This window comes from Oryctolagus cuniculus, chromosome 19 (genome assembly GCF_051225735.1).
Source record: "Oryctolagus cuniculus isolate XC-2025 breed Fujian yellow rabbit chromosome 19, ASM5122573v1, whole genome shotgun sequence".
Classification (NCBI taxonomy): Eukaryota; Metazoa; Chordata; class Mammalia; order Lagomorpha; family Leporidae; genus Oryctolagus; species Oryctolagus cuniculus.
Window position 1 is genome coordinate 33,376,204 of NC_142885.1, and position 20,533 is coordinate 33,396,736.

General features: G+C 42.6%; 1 protein-coding gene across 2 annotated transcripts in view; it reads left to right on the top strand.

Moving 5' to 3' along the window:
* Nucleotides 1-20,293, top strand: part of LOC127486052 (uncharacterized) — a 54,143-nt gene extending 33,850 nt beyond the window's left edge. The window contains exons 4-6 of one of the 2 annotated variants that reach the window (XM_089321440.1): nt 7,257-7,389; nt 11,624-11,754; nt 20,035-20,293. In XM_089321440.1, coding sequence (XP_089177566.1) covers nt 7,257-7,389; nt 11,624-11,638 — 148 coding nt within the window. In that variant the 3' untranslated portion in view covers nt 11,639-11,754; nt 20,035-20,293. Of the gene's footprint in view, nt 1-7,256; nt 7,393-11,623; nt 11,755-20,034 lie in introns of those variants that run through there. The other variant, XR_011384512.2, reaches the window with a different exon arrangement.
* Nucleotides 20,294-20,533: the final 240 nt, after the last annotated feature.

Below are 20,533 nucleotides of genomic sequence, written 5' to 3' on the forward strand. Positions count from 1 at the left end.
CTGTGGTGCCGGCCAAGGTAGACATTTTAATGATGCTCATTCTTCGAATCCATCAAAAAAAAATCATTTCATTATTTCTGTTCTTGGTGATTTCTTTTATCAAGATATGGTAATTTTGATTATAGAGCTTTAATACATCTTTAATGTATTAAACACTGCTGTTTCTACAGTATGTTTATTTGTAACCTGTAACTTCACTTAATTGTTTCACCAGTCCTAGCAGTGTTTTGGGTTACATTGTAGTACATTGTACATTGTAGTACATTGTAGTAATTCCCGATTTTTTTTTTATTTATTGGGTTTCTGTTATTACAGTTTGTTTTTTGTTTATGATTTTACTGATTGGGGTCTTATTCCTGTTTTTTTGTTTGTTTGTTTGTTTTGGAGATTTTCAGCAATTTTGTAAAAAAAATTTTTTGATCAGCTTTTCATTTCAGTGATCTTTTGTAATGTTTTTGCTTCAACTTTGTTTATTCTCAAATTTCCATGATTTCTGTCATCCTAGTAATTTGGAGTTTGATATTGTTGGTTTTCCAGGTTTTGTGATGCATTGAAAAGCTCATTTATTTGATGCCTTTCCAATATCTTGTGGTAGGCACAAGTTGTTATCAAGTGTCCTCTTAACGTTGTATTTGCTGTGTCCCATACGTTTTGCTGTGTTGTGCTGTTATCTTCAGTCATTTCCAGAAATTTCTTGATTTCCATTTTGATTTCTCCTACGACCCACCATTCATTCAGGAGCATGTTGTTTGGTCTCCATGTGTTTGCATATGTTCTGGAGTTTCTTGAGTTGTTGATTTCCCATTTCCTTGAATTTTGGTCATAGAAGATGCATGAAATGATCTCAGTTACTGAGTTTGCTAAGCTTGTTTTATGGCCTATCATATGTTGTGTCCTAGAGAAAGTTCCAGGGGCTGATGAGAAGAATGTGTATTCTGCAAGTGTGGGATGAAAAGTTCTGAGTTAGGACTTCCAGCAAGGCAGTCTGTTCCCAGGGAGAAAGTGATGAGCGACTGAGTCACCTACAGTTGTGACATAAGGGGAGGGGCGAGGAAATGACCAAGAGAAGACAGTGCAGGTGTTCTAATAAGATATGTTTTTTATTTAAGAGATCCAAATTCCATGCATTTCATAAATGCAATTTAGGTACACAGTGATTGTCACCACCCTACCTCTCTGTCCAGAGCGCAACACATCGTGAACTTGGTTGACTCCTGGCAGCAGCCCCAGGACAGACAAGGGCAAGGGTGCTGGGCGTGTATCTGCTGTTAAGTACCCTGACCAGGGGCAGTTTGGCAAAGCGCTGCACCATGCAGGGGTGGCTGGGTGTCAGCCTGGAGGTCTAGAGAGCTCCACACTGCCCTGAGCTTCTGATGGGCTGGATTAGGAGCAACGATGCCCTTGGAGCGCATTTGGTCATGGTGAGCACAGGGCGGTCATGCCAGGCTGGGGCTCAGGTCACTGCCCCTGGTTAATCAAGGCAGTGTGGCCTCTTCCACTGACGCTGTGTATTCTGGGAGGAAGGGGCGGGTGTTAGTTGGATGGCGCTTGCGCAGTAGGCCTCTGGGAGAAGTAGGAGATGTCTGCGGGAGTGGCGTCATGGTAGGCTGGCGGTGTTATTGGCGGCAGCGGCACGGGAGGCTTGGAGAGTGCGAGAGGGATTTGCTGCTTTTGAGATTATGGACAGTGAAATGCCCAGGTCCTGCCTCAAAGGATGCGGGATCCAGGGCTTCCCAGCGGTGTTCTCCCCCCAAATCCACAGGTTTGGAGGCAGTGGGGGTGGCTGGGAGCTCAACTGTGAGGAAGCCGAGACACTGCTGTCTGCCTCCCCTCCCCCTACGGAGGACAAGGATGTGAACCTGTACCCATAGTGGACTAGTGTTCTCTAGTAATTTGATGATACTCAGTTTTAGATTTTGTTCCTTGAAGTATTTTTCGTTGCTTTTTGTATAAGGTGTAAGGTATCAGGCTTCTTTCAGAGTTCTGCATGTGGAGGTCCAGTTTTCTCAGGACTATTTTTTGAAGAAACTGTCCTTTGCACCTGGGATTGATCTTTAGCACTTTTTTTTTCTCTTAATTAGCTTTAATATCAGATTATATTTGATCATCAAATTTCATCTAACATGGTTCCTTGGTTTAATTGTTCTTTACATTTTTTTTATCTTTTATTTAATGAATATAAATTTCCAAAGTACGACTCATGTGTTACAATGGCTTCCCCCCCCATACTGTCCCTCCCACCCACAACCCTCCCCTTTCCCACTCCCTCTCCCCTTCCATTCACATCAAGATTCATTTTCGATTATCTTAATATACAGAAGATCAGCTTAGTATACCTTAAGTAAGTATTTCAACAGTTTGCTCCCACACAGAAACATAAAGTGAAAAATAATAGATGATTTTTTTAAATGATGATGAAATCAGATCAGACCTATTGTCATGTTTAATCCCAGTGAGAGTCAAGTTGGGAATTGATAATTTCTTTCTTTTTTTTTTTTTTTTTTTTTTTTACAGAAGATCGGTTTAGTGTACATTAAGTAAAGATTTCAGTCGTTTGCACCCCCATAGAAACACAAAGTGAAATATACTGTTTGAGTACTCGTTACAGCATTAAGCCTCAGTGTACAGCACGTTAAGGACAGAGATCCTACATGAGGAGTAAGTGCACAGTGACTCCTGTTGTTGACTTTACCAATTGACACTCCTGTTTATGGCATCAGTAATCTCCCTATGCACCAGTCATGAGTTTCCAAGGCTATGGAAGCCCCTTGAGTTCTCCGACTCTTATCTTGTTTAGACACGGTCATAGTCAAAGTGGAGGTTCTCTCCTCCCTTCAGAGAAAGGCACCTCCCTCTTTGAAGACCTGTTCTTTCCACTGGGATCTCACTCACAGAGATCTTTTTGCCAGAGTGTCTTGGCTTTCCATGCCTGAAATACTCTCATGGGCTTTTCAGCCAGATCCGAGTGCCTTTAGGGCTGATTCTGAGGCCAGAGTGCTATTTAGGACATCTGCCATTCTATGAGTCTGCTGAGTATCTCACTTCCCATGTTGGATCACTCTCCCCTTTATTTATTCTATCGGTTGGTGTTAGCAGATACTAGACTTGTTTATGTGCTCCCTTTGACTCTTAGTCCTTTCATTATGATCAATTGTGAACTGAAATTGATCACTTGGAGTAGTGAGATGGCATTGGCACATGCCACCTTGATGGGATTGAATTGGAATCCCCTGGTATGTTTCCAACTCTACCAATTGGGGCAAGTCAGCCCGAGCATGCCCCAAATTATACATCTCTTCCCTCTCTTATTCCCACTCTTATGTTTAACAGGGATCACATTTCAGTTAATTTTCAACACTTAAGAATAACTGTGTGATAATTACAGAATTAAACCAGTCATATTAAGTAGAACAGACAAAAAATATACTATGAGGGATAATGTATTAAGTTGTCCATTAGCAGTCAGGGCTATGCTGATCAAGTCACCATTTCTCATAGTGTCCATTTCACTTCAGGAGGTTTCCTTTTTGGTGTTCAGTCAGTTGTCACCGATCAGGGAGAACATATGGTATTTGTCCCTTTGGGACTGGCTTACTTCAGTCAGCATGATGTGTTCCAGATTCCTCCATTTTGTTGCAAATGACTGGATTTCGTTGTTTCTTACTGCGGTATAGTACTCTAAAGAATACATATCCCATAATTTCTTTATCCAGTCTACCGTTGATGGGCATTTAGGTTGGTTCCAGGTCTTGGCTATTGTGAATTGTGCTGCAATAAACATTAGGGTGCAGACCGCTTTTTTGTTTATCAATTTAAACTCCTTTGGGTAAATTCCAAGGAGTGGGATGGCTGGGTCGAATGGTAGGGTTATATTCAGGTTTCTGAGGAATCTCCAGACTGATTTCCATAGTGGCTTGACCAGTTTGCATTCCCACCAACAGTGGGTTAGTGTCCCTTTTTCCCCACATCCTCGTCAGCATCTGTTGTTGGTAGATTTCTGAATGTGAGCCATTCTAACCGGGGTGAGGTGAAACCTCATTGTGGTTTTGATTTGCATTTCCCTGATTGCTAATGACCTTGAACATTTTTTCATGTGCCTGTTGGCCATTTGGATTTCCTCTTTTGAAAAATGTCTATTGAGGTCCTTGGCCCATCTCTTAAGTGGGTTGTTGGTTTTGTTTTTGTGGAGTTTCTTGATCTCTTTGTAGATTCTGGTTATTAACCCTTTATCTGTTGCATAGTTTGCAAATATTTTTTCCCATTCTGTCGGTTGTCTCTTCACTCTCCTGACTGTTTCTTTTGCAGTACAGAAACTTCTCAATTTGATGCAATCCCAATAGTTGATTTTGGCTTTGACTGTCTGTGCCTCCCGGGTCTTTTCCAGAAATTCTTTGCCTGTGCCAATATCTTGAAGGGTTTCTCCAATGTTCTCTAATAACTTAATGGTGTCAGGACGTAGATTTAGGTCTTTAATCCACGTTGAGTGGATTTTTGTGTAAGGTGTAAGGTAGGGGTCTTGCTTCATGCTTCTGCACGTGGAAATCCAGTTTTCCCAGCACCATTTATTGAATAGACTGTCCTTGCTCCAGGAATTGGTTTTAGATCCTTGGTCAAATATAAGTTGGCTGTAGATGTTTGGGTTGATTTCTGGTGTTTCAATTCTGTTCCATTGGTCTATCCATCTGTTTCTGTACCAGTACCATGCTGTTTTGATTACAACTGCCCTGTAGTATGTCCTGAAGTCTGGTATTGTGATGCCTCCGGCTTTGTTTTTGTTGTACAAGATTGCTTTAGCTATTCGAGGTCTCTTGTGCCTCCATATGAATTTCAGCATCATTTTTTCTAGATCTGCGAAGAATGTCTTTGGTATCTTGATTGGGATTGCATTGAATCTATAAATTGCTTTTGGGAGAATGGACATTTTGATGATGTTGATTCTTCCAATCCATGAGCATGGAAGATTTTTCCATTTTTTGGTATCCTCTTCTATTTCTTTCTTTAAGGTTTTGTAATTTTCATCGTAGAGATCTTTAACGTCCTTGGTTAAGTTTATTCCAAGGTATTTGATTGTTTTTGTAGCTATTGTGAATGGGATTGATCTTAGCAGTTCTTTCTCAGTCATGGCATTGCTTGTGTATACAAAGGCTGTTGATTTTTGTGCATTGATTTTATATCCTGCCACTTTGCCAAACTCCTCTATGAGTTCCAATAGTCTCTTAGTAGAGTTCTTTGGATCCTCTAAGTACAGAATCATATCGTCTGCAAAGAGGGATAGTTTGACTTCTTCCTTCTTGATTTGTATTCCTTTGATTTCTTTTTCTTGTCTGATGGCTCTGGCTAAAACTTCCAGAACTATGTTAAATAGCAGTGGTGAGAGTGGGCATCCCTGCCTGGTGCCAGATTTCAGTGGAAATGCTTCCAACTTTTCCCCATTCAATAGGATGCTGGCTGTGGGTTTTTTATAAATTGCTTTGATTATATTGAGGAATGTTCCTTCTATACCCAATTTGCTTAGAGTTTTCATCATGAAAGGGTGTTGAATTTTATCAAATGCTTTCTCTGCATCTATTGAGATAACCATATGGTTTTTCTTCTGCAGTCTGTTAATGTGGTGAATCACATTGATTGATTTGCGAATGTTGAACCATCCCTGCATACCAGGGATGAATCCCACTTGGTCTGGGTGGATGATTTTCCTGATGTGTTGTTGTATTCTATTGGCCAGAATTTTATTGAGGATTTTTGCATCTATGTTCATCAGGGATATTGGTCTGTAATTTTCTTTCAGTGCTGCATCTTTCTCTGGCTTAGGGATTAAGGTGATGCTGGCTTCATAGAAAGAATTTGGGAGGATTCCCTCTTCTTCGATTGTTCTGAATAGTTTGAGAAGAAATGGGATTAGTTCTTCTTTAAATGTCTGGTAGAATTCAGCAGTGAATCCATCTGGTCCTGGGCTTTTCTTTGTTGGGAGGGCCTTTATTACTGCTTCAATTTCTGTTTCAGTTATGGGTCTATTTAGGTTTTCGATGTCTTCATGGTTCAATTTTGGTAGATTGCATGTGTCCAGGAATCTATCCATTTCTGATAGGTTTTCCTGTTTGCTGGCATACAGGTCCTTGTAGTAATTTCTGATGATTCTTTTTATTTCTGTGGTGTCTGTTGTTACGTTTCCTTTTTCATCTCTGATTTTATTGATTTGGGTCTTTTCTCTTCTTTTTTTAGTTAGTTGGGCCAATGGGGTGTCAATTTTCTTTATTTTTTCAAAAAACCAGCTTCTCGCTTGGCTGATTTTTTGTAATGTTTTTTTGGATTCAATCCTGTTAATTTCTTCTCTGGCTTTAATTATTTCTCTTCTCCTACTAGATTTGGGTTTGGTTTGCTGCAGTTTTTCTAGGTCCTTGAGGTGCGCTGAAAGCTCATTTATTTGGTACCTTTCCAATTTCTTGGTATAGGCACCTATTGCTATAAATTTGCCTCTCAATACTGCTTTTGCTGTATCCCATAAGTTTTGATATGTTGTGTTGTTGTCTTCATTTACTTCCAGAAAGTTTTTGATTTCTCTTTTGGTTTCTTGAATGACCCAGTGTTCATTCAGGAGCATGTTGTTCAGTCTCCATGTGTTTGCATACTTTCTGGGGTTTCCTGAGTTGCTAATTTCCAGCTTCATCCCGCTGTGGTCTGAGAAGCTGCATGGTATGATTCTAATTCTTTTAAATTTGCTGAGACTTGCTTTATGGCCTAGTATGTGGTCAATCCTAGAGAAGGTTCCATGCGCTGCTGAGAAGAATGTGAAGTCTGTAGATGTAGGGTTGAAAGTTCTGTAGATATCTGTTGATCTTTAGCACTTTTTAAAGACAGAGTAATTGTAAATGTGTGCGTTATTTCAGGTGTTTCTTTTCTGTTCCATTGTTCTATATGTCTTTTTTTTTTTTTGCCTGTACCAAGCTGTTTTGATCGTAACTGCCCTGTTCTGTGTCTTACAATCTGTTATTGCGACGCTTTGAGTTTTGTCAATGTTGTGTAAGGTTACTTTCAGTATTTGGATGTTCTGTGTTTTCATATGAATTTCAGCATTGTTTTCTTTCCATCTGGGTAAAATGTTATTTGTCCTTTGGTTGGGATCCCATTGTGTCTCTAAATTGCTTATGGAAGAATGGAAATTTTCATTTTGTCGATTTTACCAATGAACATGGCAGATTTTTCCATTTTTGTGTGTCTTCTTCCATTTCTTTAATGTTTATTAATTTTTATTGTAGACATTTTCATGGATATGAAACTGGACACCGAGTTGACGCTGAAGTTCAGCTGCTGGGTCATCTTCCATTTCTGGAGCCTGCTCAGCTTCCTTGTAAAACCCGGCTGGGCTTTCACCCTGGACAGGAGCAACTGGTTAGTAGACGTGGCTGCGTCCTGTAGATGGCAGCCTTTGGGCCAAGGGGGAGAGAAGGGAAAGGAAAGGACCTCTGTTCCCTAGAGTTGGGCTGGCGAGGCTGAGAGCAAGGTGGACTTCCAAGCTTTGGGAAGGAGGGTCAAGTGGGGGAGCCCTATAGACATGTGGAGACAGAAATGTGGGGGCCTAGCATTCCTAGAATAGAGTGTTGGCCACAGAGACAGAGGTGAATAAGATGTTGGTGAATGCGTTCCCTCGGGCTCTGCAGAGAATTAGGGGCCAAAGAACATGTTAATAAGGGAAGATTGTGTCTCCAGGCTGTGGGAGGGAGACCTGGGAGGAAAACTGCATGTGTTGACTCAGAGTACAAAAGATAAGAAGTCTGCTTTGGAGAGACGTGGTAATAGTTGTTATGTTTTAGAGTTTCAGGCTAAGGACGATGGGATTGCAAGTACTTCATGCAGCGGGAGTGGAGGGTTAGATGCCATGGAAGAACCTGGTTCATGCAAGGTTTGGGGAGCTGGAAACAGGTTATTTCTGTATGTCACCATCCAGTGATAGAAAGGGAAATATAGAAGGATTGTGGGGAGGAAGGCAGGTGACTTTGAGGAGAGTTGTAATAGGGAGGAGCTGGTAGAACTACTTGTAAGAACTAGTGGAGCATCAGAGTGTTAGATCCAGGACAGGGCCTGGGGAGAAACCTTAGTTAAAGTGAGGGAAAGGATATCAGGAGGTGGTCAGAGGGACCTTTCAGAAGGTACTGGGGAATGGGTGCTGAGTTAATCAGGAAATTCGACCAAAGTGTCCCGACTACCAAGAGATGGAGAAGATCTTAGTTGAAATCAGATAAGTGTTGATAGGGGGCTTAGGTACATGGAGAACCTGACATAGCCTGGGAATGAAGTTTGTGGCTTGTATTCAGTTTGTAGAAGTCAGAATTATAGCAGAGGACTTTTCTCTTGGTAAACGTGTTTTTCTTGGGTTTCAAAGGAGTGTCTGTGATGTGCCCACATTTGTTCTAGTTACTTAAGGTACTGCAGAGAGCATCATGTGGGTCCTTGAAAAAGTTTGTGGAAAGAGGGATTTGTAAGGTTGTTTCACTGTGTGTGTGTGTGTGTGTGTGTGTGTGTGTGTATAGTATTCTTACCCATTCAATGATGATGTTAGACTTCATCAATTTCTTGTTTTCGCTGCCGTGAAGCATACTGCAATAAATATTGTGGTGGACGTATCTCTCTGATACAATATGTTCATGTGTTTTGGGTTATAGCCAGTAGAGGGATTGCTCCATATTGTATGGCAAGTCTGTCTGGTTTTTTAAGAAATCTCCATACCGTTTTCCACAGCGTCTGCACTAATTTACATTTTTACCACCAGTGGGTAAGTTTTTCCCTTTTCCCACATCTTCCTCCTCATTGTGACTCTCCGTCCTTTGGGTTTTAGCCAGTATGTACGTGTGAGCTGATATCCCATTGTGGTTTGGATTTGCATTTCCCTGATAGCTTGTGATGTTGCGCATTTTTCCTGTATTTCTTGGCCATCTGTCTATCGATGGGGAACCGTCTGTTGAGCTCCTTTGGCTACTTCATAACTGGATTGGTTGGGTTTTTTATTGGTGTTTTTTTTTAAGTTGCAGATGTATTCCTGATATTAACCCTTTTCATATAGGTTGCTGACAAGTATCCTTTGGTCATTCTTGTGAATGTCTCTTCACTCTATGATGATTTCCTTCGCTGTTCAAAACTTTTAATTTCATTTGATCCCATTTGTTTGGTTTTGCTTTAGCTGCCTGGGCTTTGAGGGTCTTGTCTAAGAGTCATCCCCTATTCCAGTGTCTTGGAGCTTTCTTTGTATTTCCTTCAAAAAGCTTCACAGTCCTGGGTCTTAGATTTAGGTCTCTGATCCATTTTGAGTTGATTTTCATATTTTGTTGGAGTTATGAATCTAATTTCAATCTTCTACACAAATACATCCATTTTTGGCAACACCACTTGTTGAAGAACTCCAATGGATGGTCTGAGACCTTTTGTAAAAATATGGTATTGAACATATTTTGATTAATAGTGGAGCTCGCCTTGTTCTCTTCCATTGGTCTGTGTGTCACTTTTTATGCAAGTGCTATGATATTTTGTTTAGTGTCATTTGTAGAATGCTTTGAATCAGGTGTTGTGAGGTATCCAGGCTAAGTTTGTTTCACTTTTTGCTCAGAAACACCTTATCTATTCTGCATCTTCTGTGATTTTGTTTGAATTATAGGTTTGTGGTATATAATTCTGTAAAAAACGTCATTGGTGTTTTGATGAAAATTTAATTGAATCTTTAGGTAGCATTAGGCAAGGTAGAGATTTTAATTTACTGATTCTTCAAATCCACCAAAAGAGACATCTTTCCACTTTTGTGTCCTTGGTGATTTCTTTCATCAGTGTATGGTGATTTTCATTTAGAGCTCTTTGACTTCTTTGGTTAAATTTTTTCATAAACTTTTTATTTATGTGGTTATTGTCCTTGGGATACTTGTTGATTGCTCTGTCAGTGAGTTCATCATTAATGTATAAACACTGCTGCTTACACACTATGTTTATTCATAACCTGAAACTTCACTTAATTGTTTCACCCGTTCTAGCAGTGTTTTTGGTGGATTGTTTTAGTTTTTTTCTGCTACCATATCATGCCACCTGTAAGCTTTTAGAATTTCACTTTCTCTTTTATAATCTAGGTGCTGTTTATTTCTTTCTTCTCCTTTCTTTCTCTTGTGAAAATTTACTGTACTGCATTCAGTAAGAATTTTAAAAGGGGATATCCTTGTGTTGTTACATGTTTGACAAAAATGCTTTCACTTTTTGCCCATCCAGCATGGCATTGGCTGTTGAGTTGTGATACATAGCCTTTAAGATTTTGATGCCTATTCCTTTTATACCTACTTTGTGGAATTTTTTTTTTTTTATCATGAATGGGATTGGATCTTTCAGGTTATTTCTCTATCTAATGAGATAATAATGTGGGTTTTTTTTAATAAAAACATTTATTTCATTTATTTCTAAGAATTAGAGAGAAGGCCGGCAACGTGTTTCCCTTGGCTAATCCTCCGCCTGTAATGCCGGCATCCCATATGGGCACCAGGTTCTATTCCCAGCTGCTCCTCTTCCAGTCCAGCTCTCTGCTGTGGCCCAGGAGGGCATTGAAGGATGGCCCAAGTGCTTGGGCACCTGCACCCGCATGGGAGAACAGGAGGTGGCAGCTGGCTCCTGGCTTTGGATTGGCGTAGCACTGCCATAGTGGCCATTTGGGAGGTGAACCAACAGAAGGAAAACCTTTGTCTCTGTCTCTCCCTCTCACTGTCTAACTCTGCCTGTCAAAAAAAATCAATAAAATAAAAAAAGAATTAGAAACAGAACAAGTGCAGGTGAACGAGATTGAGAGAGTATGAGAGTGAGAGAGGGAGAGAGGTCTTGCATTTGCCAGTACACTCCCGGAATGACCGTGATGGCCAAACTGAGCCAATATGAAGTCAGGATCCAGGACCTTCTTCTGGGTGTCCCATGTGGCTGCAGGGGCCCAAGGAATTGGGACATTCTCCACCGCTTCCCCAGGCACATTAGGAGGGAGCTGGATTGGAAGTGGGGCAGCCAGAACACACACTGGCACCAACATGGAAAGACAGCACTGCATGCCGTGGCTTTAACGTGCTGTAACACAGCACCAGCCCTGCTTGTCTGACTCCGGGCAGCAGCCCTGGCCACCGGCTAGGCCAGGGATGCTGGGCAGGTATCCTCCATTCAGTACCCTGACTGTGGGCAGTTTGTCAGAGCACTGCACCAATGGCAGTGTCTGGGTGTCAGCCCCGAGGTCTAGAGAGCTCCATACTGCCCTGAGATTCTGGTGGGCTGGATGGGAATGGAGGATGTCCGTGGAGCATTTCTGATTGTGATGAGCACAGGGCCGCAGTGCCATTTAGAAGTGAGACCACATCCCCTGGTTCATGAAGGTAGCTTGGCCTCCTCCACTGACACTGTGTTTCCTGGGAGGAAGGGGGAGGTGTTAGTTGGCTGGCACTTGCGCATTTAAGCTAACAGGACAGAGATGCCCAGGGGCTGCCTCAAAGGAGACGGGATCCCGTGACTTCCCAGCAGCGTTCTCCCCAGAAATCCACAGGTTCGGAGGCAGCTGGGGTGGGCAGCGGCTCAGCCATGAGGAAGCCAAGAAGCGATGTCTGCCTCCCCTCCTCCCTCCCAGAGGACCTGGATGTGAAACTAACCCAGAGTGGACGCTGAAGCTCAGCTGCCAAGTAATCTCCCATTCCCAGAGAGACTGCACAGCTTCCTGCTCAACGCCAGCTGGGCCGTCTTCCTGGAGAGGAGCAACTGGTGAGTAGATGTGGCTGCCCCAGTGGTGGCCATGTCTGGATGCACAAGGGGAAGGGAAGGGAAAGCCCGTTCCCTGGGGTTGGGTGGCCCAGGCTGACAGTGATGTGCCCTTACCCCGTGGCAAGGAGGGTCATGTGGGGCAGCCCCACAGGCATGGGGAGAAATGTAGGGGCCTGGTGGGCTTCAGTAGATTTGAAGAGCATGGAGACAGGGATGGATAGGATGTTGGGGAATGAGTTCCCCCGGGCACTGTAGAGAATTAGGGGCCAAAGAACATGGTAATAGGGGAAGACTTGGGTATCCAGGAATTGGGAGGGAGACCTGGAGGACAAGCGTGTGCTGTTGAGTCAGAGTACAAAACCCAAGAAGTCTGGTTTGGAGAGACGTGTTAATAAAAGTTTGGGTTTTAGATTCTGGCCCTAAGAATGACGGGATGGAGGTATTTAGTGTGATGGTGATTGGATTGTTAGATGCCTGGGGCATGCAAGGTGTTGGGAGCTGAAATCAGGTAATTTCTGTATATTGCCACTCTGTGATATAGACAGGGAAATGGAAGGAGTGTATGGAGGAGGTCTGGTGACTTTCAGTAGAGTTGTAATAGGGAGGAGCTTGTAGGTCTACTAGTAGAACTGGTGGAGTCTCCGAGTGTTAGACCTGGGACAGGGCCTGGGCAACAACCTTAGGAAAAGTGAGGGTAAGAAAATGGTGAGGGGTATAGTGTGGTCTTTCTTAGGGACTGTGGTATGGGTGTACAGTTAATTAGTAAACTTTGACAAAGTTCTCTGGAATACCAGGGATGGGAGAGGCTTATCTGGGAGAAAACTGGATTGGTGTTGTGCTTAGGAAGACAAGAACCTGATCTAGGCTGGACTGAAATTTGAGGCTTTAGGGAAGCTTATAGAAGTCTGAATTTGGGCAGAGGACTCTCTCTTGGTAAAGGTGTATTTCTTGTCTTTCAAAGATGTTTCTGTTATGTGCCAGCATTTGTTCTCATTATTTAATGTAATGCAGGGGCCAACGTGAGGTACTTTGAAAAGTTTGTGGAAAGAAGCAGTTGTGAGTTTGTTGTCTTTCAAGACATTTTGATAAACTGCGCACAGCTTTGTCGTGGTATATGTTTTCCATATCCTTCTAGGCAGCTCTGTGTGAAAGCTTCTGTTTTCATGGAGTGTTTGTTCTGATTGCTGTTTGGGGGCTGGGGATGACTTAGTCCTGCAGGACTTTACCAGGTAGGAGTTCTTGAAATATCTTCCCCTTATGTTGGAATGTATACTTTGTAGTACTTCCTATTCCTCATGTGTTTTTTTATACCATCTCTGATGTTTCCATTTGCTTTTATGAGCCATTATACCCTGTCTTATTTCACGCTGTCACATTTGTTAGGAATGCAAATTCTTCCTTATGTTTTTCTTTTGAAGGCAGTGTTATTTTTGAGTAACACTTATGCAGAATTTATATAGCTTTTATACTCTCACTTTATAGTTTATTTCTACAGAAAGATTTTCAAACTTACGTTTTTATAAAAGTCATGTTTTCCTTGTACAGAATTTTGTGAACATGCACATTTTACATTTTTAATTTTCCTGCAATTTGAGTGCTTACCTATTTTATGTAAATCTCCATCAAAGATTAATACATCCCAGTAGATGTATTTGTTTTTTAGGTTAAAAAAAGTCTTCAATATGTTCTATAGAACAATTATGAATCAACATTCCCTTCTTTCTGCTCTCCTTCCAACGCTGTCTCTCCCAGTGTACCTCTTCCTTCCTTTCTCCATTTGTTCCTCCTTTCCTTACTTTCTTCCATTTTGGACAGTTTCTATATTTGCATTTTAATAAGAAAGTTAAATTCTTTACCAAGTAAGAAGTTCAGATACTAAAAAATGGGGAGGGGGAAATGTTTGGCATCCCCCTATGGGTGATTGTTCAAGTCCCATTTAATCCACTTCTTTTTTTTCAAGACGTATTCATTTATTTGAAAGACAGTGTTGTAGAGAGGCAGAGAGAGTGAGTGAGAGGTCTTCAATCCACTGGTTCACTCCCTGGAAGGTCCAAATGGCCAGAGGTGCACTGATCCGAAGCCAGGAGCCAGGAGCTTCCTCAGGGTCTTCCAGTGCAGGTGTAGGGGCCCAAGGACTTGGGCCATCTTCCACTGCTTTCCCAGGCCATAGCAGAGAGCTGGATCAGAAGTCGACCAGCTGGGGCTTGAAACCAGCACCCATATGGATGCCGGCACTGCAGGAGGCACCCTTACTCATTATGCCACAGCACTGGTTTATACTCCATTTGTGATCCAACTCCATGCTAATGCACCAAAGCAGGAGAGAACAGCCCAAGTGCTTGTGACTTTGCACCCATGTGGGAGACCTGGAAATGTGAACCAGCAGATGGAAGATCTCTCCTTCTTTCTCTCTCTCTGTATGTAACAATGTCTTTGTAATAAACAAAATAGATCTTCCAAAAATAAGGAAAGATTAGAAACCCTCATTTATAGAGAATATAAGTAACAAGTATAATCAGTTGAATGGAAAAATGACCATTTTATTTATACACCCTAAATTTAAAGTAATCACAGATCATTAAAACTATACTAATGTAACATTCTTTTTTCTTTTTAAAATTTTTTAAAATTTACTTTTACTTACTTAAAAGACAGAATTACTGAAAGAGGTGTAGAGATAGAGGGAGAAGTCTTCACTCTGCTGGTTCATTTCCCAAATTGCCACATGGCTAGAAATGAGCCGATCTCAAGTTAAGAACCAGGAGCCTCTTCCAGGTCTCCCACGTGGATGCAGGGGCCCAAGGACTTGGGCCATCTTCTATTGCTTTCTCAGTCCATAGCAGAGAGCTAGATCAGAAGAGGAGCAGCGTGAACTAGAACCTGTGCCCATGTGGTGGGATGCCCACCTTTCAAGCCTGGGCTTTAATACACTGCCACACAGCCCCTGCCCCTTCAATTATTTTTTTTTTTTTGACAGGCAGAGTGGACAGTGAGAGAGAGAGACAGAGAGAAAGGTCTTCCTTTGCCGCTGGTTCACCCTCCAATGGCCGCCGCGGCCGGCGCACCGCGCTGACCCGATGGCAGGAGCCAGGAGCCAGGTGCTTTTCCTGGTCTCCCATGGGGTGCAGGGCCCAAGCACCTGGGCCATCCTCCACTGCACTCCCTGGCCACAGCAGAGGGCTGGCCTGGAAGAGGGGCAACCGGGACAGAATCCGGCGCCCCGACCGGGACTAGAACACGGGGTGCCGGCGCCGCAAGGCGGAGGATTAGCCTAGTGAGCCGCGGCGCCGGCTCCCTTCAATTATTTTTAAAATGAATGAAAAGAGAACATATTTCATGAATTGTGTAGGTACAGTTCTAAGAATAAACCCAGAATTTCCTCTCTTCCCCTTTCCTCTTTTCATCTGTTTGTCATGATATGATTATAATCCATGTAATATTCAGGGTAACCATAATATTCATAGGTAAAAGGTAGAAAGAATAAAGTTCCACCGGAGCAGTATGATGATCTTTTATTTTAGGACATTAAATTAAAAAAAGAAACAATAGTTTTCTTGAGAGGTATTGTTACAGAGAGAGGGAGGCGTAGAGTTAGAGGTCTTCCATAAATATGGGTTCATTCCACAAATGGCTACAATGTCTGGAGGTGAGCCAGTGCAAAGCCAGGAACCAAGAGTTTCTTCTGTCTTTCCCACTATGTTGCAGGGGCCCAAGCCTTTGGGCCATCTTCCATTGCTTTCTCAGGCCATCAGCAAGGAAAAGGATTGGAAGTGGAGTAGCTGGACTTGAACTGGTGCCCAAATGGGATGCCAGCACCACAATGGATGCTTAACCTACTATGCCACAATTCCGGCCCCAGTGTTCTGTTCTTAACCACTGGTTTGTCCAAGTTATCAAACAGTGTTTTCTAGGAGTATATTTGCAGCAATAGTGATACACATTGGCATTTTTTTTGTTTTTGTGTTTTGAATTTTTCAAAAAGTTAACTTCCACATGTAAGGTAATACATGTGGTATTGTTCTTTTTCTGGCTGATTTCTCTAAGGTGAAGTCCTCCAGTAACTCCATTTTTATGCACTTGATAAAATTTCATTATTTTTTAAGTCCTGAATAACATTTGATCATTAATCTATACCATTTTTCCTTAGTAATTCATCTGATGATGGAAATCTTTGTTTAATCTTCATAAATAAATCCTTGTTTATTCCTTGTGGCTGCTGTGAACCATATTGCAATAAACATGGTGGTGGTGGTATCTTTTTTTTTTGGACAGGCAGAGTTAGTAAGAGAGAGACAGAGAGAAAGGTCTTCCTTTCTGTTGGTTCACCCTCCAAATGGCTGCTACAGCTGGTGTGCTGCACCAATCCAAAACGAGGAGCCAGGTGCTTCCTCCTGGTCTCCCATGCAGGTGCAGGGCCCAAGGACCTGGGCCATCCTCCACTGCCTTCCCAGGCCACAGCGGAGAGCTGGACTGGAAGAGGAGCAACCAGGACAGAATCTGGTGCCCCAACTGGGACTAGAACCCGGGGTGCCAGCACCACAGGTAGAGGATTAACCAAGTGAGCCGTGACACCAGCCAATCTCTTTTATTTTTTTATAAGAGGAGAGAGTTTTATCAGTTCTGTTGTCATACTCTCATGCTCACCTTCTCTGCTCCAAGGAGACCAGTTGCAGAGCTCTAGCCCCAATGAGTGTTGTATTCGTCCACACTGCCACAAGAACACACAAAGCATCAGTGCAGTTCACAGTATGAGCCTGGATCCTGCAGCAATGACTCTCACCAGAGAATCAGGGCAACCTGAGCATGTGGAGCAGCCCAGAATGACTGCTCAGGGACCCGGCCACACCCTGCACCCTTCCATGCAGCCACAGTGTTTTCACAGTCCCAGCACACAAGGCTCCCGCAGTCAAAACTGCCCAGACCCCTGTCAGTTCTCCCAGCCAGACTCAGGCGTCTCATCTCAGCCGGTTGCTGGGTACCTGGACACAAGCTGGAACAGCTGATAAATATGTCCAAAGTGGTTCCCGCCATACCTCAGCTAGTTACAGGATACTGATGCAGGGTGGCTCAGGGAGATAGAAACATATGCCCCCCCTTTATTCTTCTAGGTGGCAAGTACACTGTCCCCCACAGGGCTCCAAGCCAAACTCATTCCAGGCTGTTCCCTCAGCTTTATTGCCAGTGGCTCGGGCTACTTCAGTGATCTCAGCTCACTCTCCAAAGCTGGTGTTGATGCTCTTGGCCACTTGGTTACTGAGTTCTGTGTGTCCACACCCTCCACACTGATCCAGTGTCCTCTACTTTGCGTGGAGTGTCCTCTGAAGTTTCTTCCCTTTCCTGATATTGCAATCTCCACTTTTTCCCCCTCTTCTTTAAACTATCTTCTAGACTAGAGCAATAAGCTCCCTCTCTATTCTGCCATCTTGCAGTCTTGCAATCCTGTTGATTTCTTCTCTGATTTTAATTATTTCTTTTCTACTAGGTTTGGGTCTGGTTTGCTGCAGATTTTCTAGATCCTTGAGATGCATTGAAAGCTCATTTATTTGGTGCCTTTCCAGTTTCTTGATGTAGGCACCTATTGCTATAAACTTGCCTCTTAACACTGCTTTTGCTGTATCCCATAAGTTTTGGTATGCTGTGCTTTTATCCTCATTTACTTCCAGAAAATTTTTGATTTCTTTTTCGATTTCTTCTATGACCCATTGTTCATTCAGGAGCATGTTGTTCAATCTCTGTGTGTTTGCATATGCTCTAGGGATTCCTGAGTTGCTAATTTCCAATTTCATTCCTTTATGGTCTGAGAAGCTTGACCCCAATTTAAGAAGCAGAGAGACTCAGAATGATTTTTAACTGTTCACTTCCACTGAACTGTGATCCACTGGGTTATTCCAACTCTGCCAGAAATGGAAGCTGGGAACTAAATCCAGGTCTCCCACTTGCATGGCAGTGATAGATCTCTGTGAGTCGTCATCTGCTGACCCCCAGGGTCTTCACTGGCAGAAAGCTGGATTCAAACTGAGGCTCTGTAATTGTGGGTGTCTCAATAGGTGTTCCAACTACAAGGCAAAATGCCCACACACAACAATGTTTTTAACTGTCAAGGCAGGTTACCTCCAGCCTCCAGCAGTTGGACAGTTACCATGGAAGTGTCCTTACCATTTGCTGCATTCAGCAGCTTCTCTCTTCCTGGTAAGCTTGTGTTTCTCGTAGTGGCGTATATTTCTCATGTTCAGGGATGCTCTTTTCCTTATGACCTCAATTCTTAGGCTAATCTAAGAAGAGAATTGGTGTTTAGTGTGTTGTACTATTTTCTTGTCTGAGAGTCTGAGACCTGGTGTTTGTCTTTACTCTGTTGTCTCCTGCAGCAGCCTGGGCTTAGTCTACATTCTGAGATCAAGAGCTGAGGGAGTGCATCAGAGACAGCATGTTTGTGGGACAGGAGTTAGCCCAAGCAACACCAGGTGACATTAGAGCAAGTGGCACCCAAAGAGGGTGCAGATAGGGATAAGCCGAGTCAGAAACTTCAGGGGACTCTCACATATGCCTGGTCCACTATCCAACTCCTCCAGGGGCATCCTGAGTTGAGCAGTAAGGACTGGGAGAGGAACTTATTCCACAGTGACGTGTGTACCTGTCCAGGGAGCTGCTCTGATGGACCCAGATTAGGTTTACAGGGAGTGGATGCACTGCCTCCTGTAGGATGAGGCTGTGAGCCTGAGGCTCTGACCAGACACAGGAGCCTCAGTTCTGGGGCTGTCCTTGCAGGTGATGCCCTCTAAGGAGAGTTGACTTAGAGAGAGCAGGTGGAACTTGAGGAAGGGATGGGTATGTCTGTTCTTACATTGAATAGTTCTTCCCTAAAGTCAGGTATATCAGGGTAATGGGACCCTTCCTCTGAAGTTTGGTACTAAGGGTATTCTTCCAGGCTTTGAGTTGAGAAAGACTTTACATACAGTACTTTTTAGCTGTGAGAAATATTTGGGATTCAGCTATCAATGTGTCGCTTCAGAAACTCAAGCCCATGAATGGTAGATCCCAGGTTGTTTTGCTAACAATGTGATGTTTCTGATAACACTGGAGGATTCTGTCAGCCCAGAGCCTGGCAGGGTAGGACAAGCACATTGGAGGTCATGACAGTAAGATGAAGAGAGGACTCCTCTTGTACAGATATTCTAGAAAATTACCAGCAACATGAAGCAAATCTGTAAGCACATGTGAATGAGAAAACTGAAAGGGGAAAAGCTGTTATCAAATGATCTCTTAAACAAACATCAGACAGGCAGTGAATATGCGGCATGTTTGAATATAATTGTAGAGCAGTGTATTTTTCTGTTTTTACCATAGCTCCCAAAGAGGAGTTCACTATCTTTGGATGGTGCAGGGCAGAGTTCTCCTTCATGAAGGGATCGTGCTGCATCTGTGCTGAGAGCACAGTACACTTGACAGGACCTTAGGGAAGGAGTCTGTCTGTCAGGGTATTGTCATCACTTTGACTCACTGCTGACACACAGAAATGGATGCTGCCAAGATTGCCCAGAAAACTAATGATAATAATAGCTAATTTTTTTGGTTAAAATATTTTGAAAGAACTCAGAAAGTATTCTGGGGAGTGCAACTGCTCATTATAATTTTGGAAAGGCTGAGTCATCTCACCTGACCGGCTGAGAGTCAGAAAACAGAATATTCAGGATCCTGGTGCTTCTGGTGCAAGAAGTGAAGGCAGCTCCTGTTCAACAGGACTACCATAAGCAATGGGTTAAAATAAGTGAAGTAAAAGGAATTGCTCCAGAAAAAAATGTTACCCATCAGATTTTCTCAGAATATCAAAGATGTTAAAATAATTATCACATAGCAGAGTACTGATAGCAATGCCACATTGCAATGTTAACTCTTGGACAGATATTCTAGAAAATTACCAGCAACATGAAGCAAATCTGTAAGAACATGTGAATGAAAAAACCAAAAGGGGAAAAGCTGTTATCAAATGATCCCTTAAACAAACATCAGACAGGCAGTGAATATGCAGCATGTTTGAATATAATTGTAGAGCAGTGTATTTTTCTCTCCTAAGACTCTAGTCTTTAAATTGGTCACATATCAGTTAATAGGCTCGATTCTCTGTACAGAATACTTTATATCAGATGAATGTGTGTGTGTGTGTGTGTGTGTGCATGTACAAGTGCATTCTGAAGAGGAAAGGAGATCAGAAATAATTGAGAACAAAATATTATCTAAATCAGAATGAAAATTTCCTTCATGTCTCTCCCTTTGTATTTTCAGAAAAGAGTTATTTGCCAAAGAGTGAATATCATGGCATTGACTAATGTTCTGATGAGGGCATAATTTTCTACTCCCAAAACAATGTACCCGGTGGTTTTCAGCAAGGAAATTGCTAAATTTCCCAAAGGAATTCCTTACTGTTGGTAAGACTTCTGAAAATTCACTAGTGAGAATAAATGCCACAAAGTCTAACATCAATACTCTGAACTGAATTTGCTTATGCCATACCTCTAAAAAATAAATTGTATTCTGCTATGTTGCTATGCCCATTCATGAGACATAACTATTTTAAGTAAAGCATCTTGGGGATTCCAGAAGAGCAGGATGGGGAAAGGTTGTACTGCTTTAGGCTAGGGGAAAACAGCAAAAAAAATAGTGGATGAAGTATATTCTTAGGGGAAACTTGGACAGCAAACTACAGGAAGTTCTGAGGAAGGAAGAAGGACACTGTGGATCATGGTGGAAGGCCCACGTGGATGCAAAGCAGCAAGCACAGACA